Here is a 1,905-nt window from a genome sequence, read left to right on the forward strand (position 1 = left end):
AGAGCATGCAAGTCGCAGAGAAGAGTATTCTACTGACTAAGATTGCAGCTGACACTTGCTAGAGAACATCAGCACACGCAAAGGATGATACTGTGGAACTTCAAATGTGGACAGATTCCAACTGGAAAAGAGCGAAGGGGAATTGGTGTACAAATGGAAAGCAACACTCTCAAGGAACCAAAGGGGAAATTGGATCTCCAATTACAACGAGACTGGGAATGAAGCAGAAGCTATATGCAGACAGAACAAATATCACCTGAACAGATACCTGACATGCACACTGTCGTCTCAGCGCAATGAGCACGAGAAAAGTATTATCAGTTATACACTGATCAGTAAATAATTTACTGCAAAATACGGAGTATATTGGATTGATTGCAATAATTATGGAGCAAACTGCAAGTTCATTTCACATAGCTTAGCTGCAAACAACTCCTGAACCATTTGCATAAACTGAACACAACCCACGATACAGGGAGGATGAGGAATCCTTTTGTACAGACCCTGAACGCCACACTAAGCAAACTTAAAGCTATCAGATCAGATCAAGCGGCGGCGACCTTGCGGGGCTTCTTGGCAGCCGGTGACTTGACAGTCTTCGGCTTGGCCTTTGCCTTGGCCGCAGGAGACTTCTTGGCCTTGGCGATAAGCTTCTTCTCGGGCGCCTTGCGCTTGGTGCCAGCGGCCGCCGCTTTCTTCTTGGGCTTGGCAGCGTCCTTCTTGGGCTTGGCGGCAACCTTGGCCGGCTTCACCGCGGCCTTGGCGGCGACGGGCTTGGCCTTGGGCGAGTCCTTCTTGGCGGCGTCGGACAGCTTGTAGGAGGCCTTGACCTTGACGAGCTTGCCCTTGGCGGCGGATCCGCGGAGCTGGACGGAGAGCATCTTCTTGAAGTTGGACGGCAGCGACTTGCCGTGCTTCTCCTCGATGTACTTGGCGATGGCGACCGAGCTGGAGCCGGTCCTGTCCTTGAGCGCCGCGATCGCCTCCTTGATCATCTGCCAAGATCAAATCGAGAAACCAATCAGCCCCAATTCCGATCGAAAGCAATGACTGAACAGGAATACAGGAGAGGTTCGGAAGGTCACCTCGAAGTAGGGAGGGTGGGAGGCGCCGGCGGCTGCGTTCTTTGGCTTGGCGGCGGCGGGCTTGGCGAGGGGAGCCATGGTGACTAACTGAAGCAGAGATCTGGAACTGAAACGTGCGCTGTGGGAGTTGGATGGATTGGAGAGGACGGGGTCGCTCCTATTTATAGTGGGAATGCTTCGATCTCATTGGCCGGCGTGGGGGTGCTACGGATTCGCGATTCACCAGAATGCGAGACGGCGGGAAACCCTGAAAACCCAAATTTGAAACTCTTTTTTCGCGGAAAAGGCGTGTTTCGGTACGATATCGAACTGAAAAATAAGACCTTCCAATCCAGATAGGACGCTGCAACCTCAAGTCGACTTATTTTGTTTAATTTTCTTTCTTTCTAATTTCAGAAATATTGCGCGTTTTGATAGCACGGGAGCCTACCGACGGCAATTTCTAGGTTTGTATCTGGGAAGGGAGAGGAAGTGAGGCATGCGACGCGAGGTTGGGATGTTTTCGGATGGGTACAATGCGAAGGTTGTAACACCCCGAAGAATATGACCCTGGGAAGGGTAGATGTCAAATATATGCATTTGCATAGCATGCATCTCTAAAATACGGGAAGTTTTTTAAATTTTATGTTTAAGAATCAAAGTGATCAAATTTGAACTCCGATGTCGAAGTTGAACTAAGTCAAGCACTTGGATTTGAATTCAAATTTCGACATGACCTTTGAACATTTTAAAAATGTGGGACCAACTAAGATTTGAAAACCTACATTATTTGCTTTGAACTGTTAAACCTTGTGTTATAATACCTTTAACATAAAGAAAT

The 1,905-nt window shown here is 48.5% G+C and overlaps 1 protein-coding gene across 1 annotated transcript; it reads right to left on the reverse strand.

Annotated features, from left to right (window-relative positions):
• Positions 1-384: 384 nt before the first annotated feature.
• On the reverse strand, positions 385-1,202 carry LOC127298527 (uncharacterized). The gene is made up of 2 exons (XM_051328378.2): positions 1,086-1,202; positions 385-995 (listed from the first exon to the last, which is right to left on the reverse strand). The coding sequence occupies exons 1-2, from the start codon at positions 1,161-1,163 to the stop codon at positions 546-548; spliced, it is 528 nt and encodes a 175-aa protein (XP_051184338.1). The 5' UTR covers positions 1,164-1,202; the 3' UTR covers positions 385-545.
• Positions 1,203-1,905: the final 703 nt, after the last annotated feature.

This window comes from Lolium perenne, chromosome 5 (genome assembly GCF_019359855.2).
Source record: "Lolium perenne isolate Kyuss_39 chromosome 5, Kyuss_2.0, whole genome shotgun sequence".
Lineage (NCBI taxonomy): Eukaryota > Viridiplantae > Streptophyta > Magnoliopsida > Poales > Poaceae > Lolium > Lolium perenne.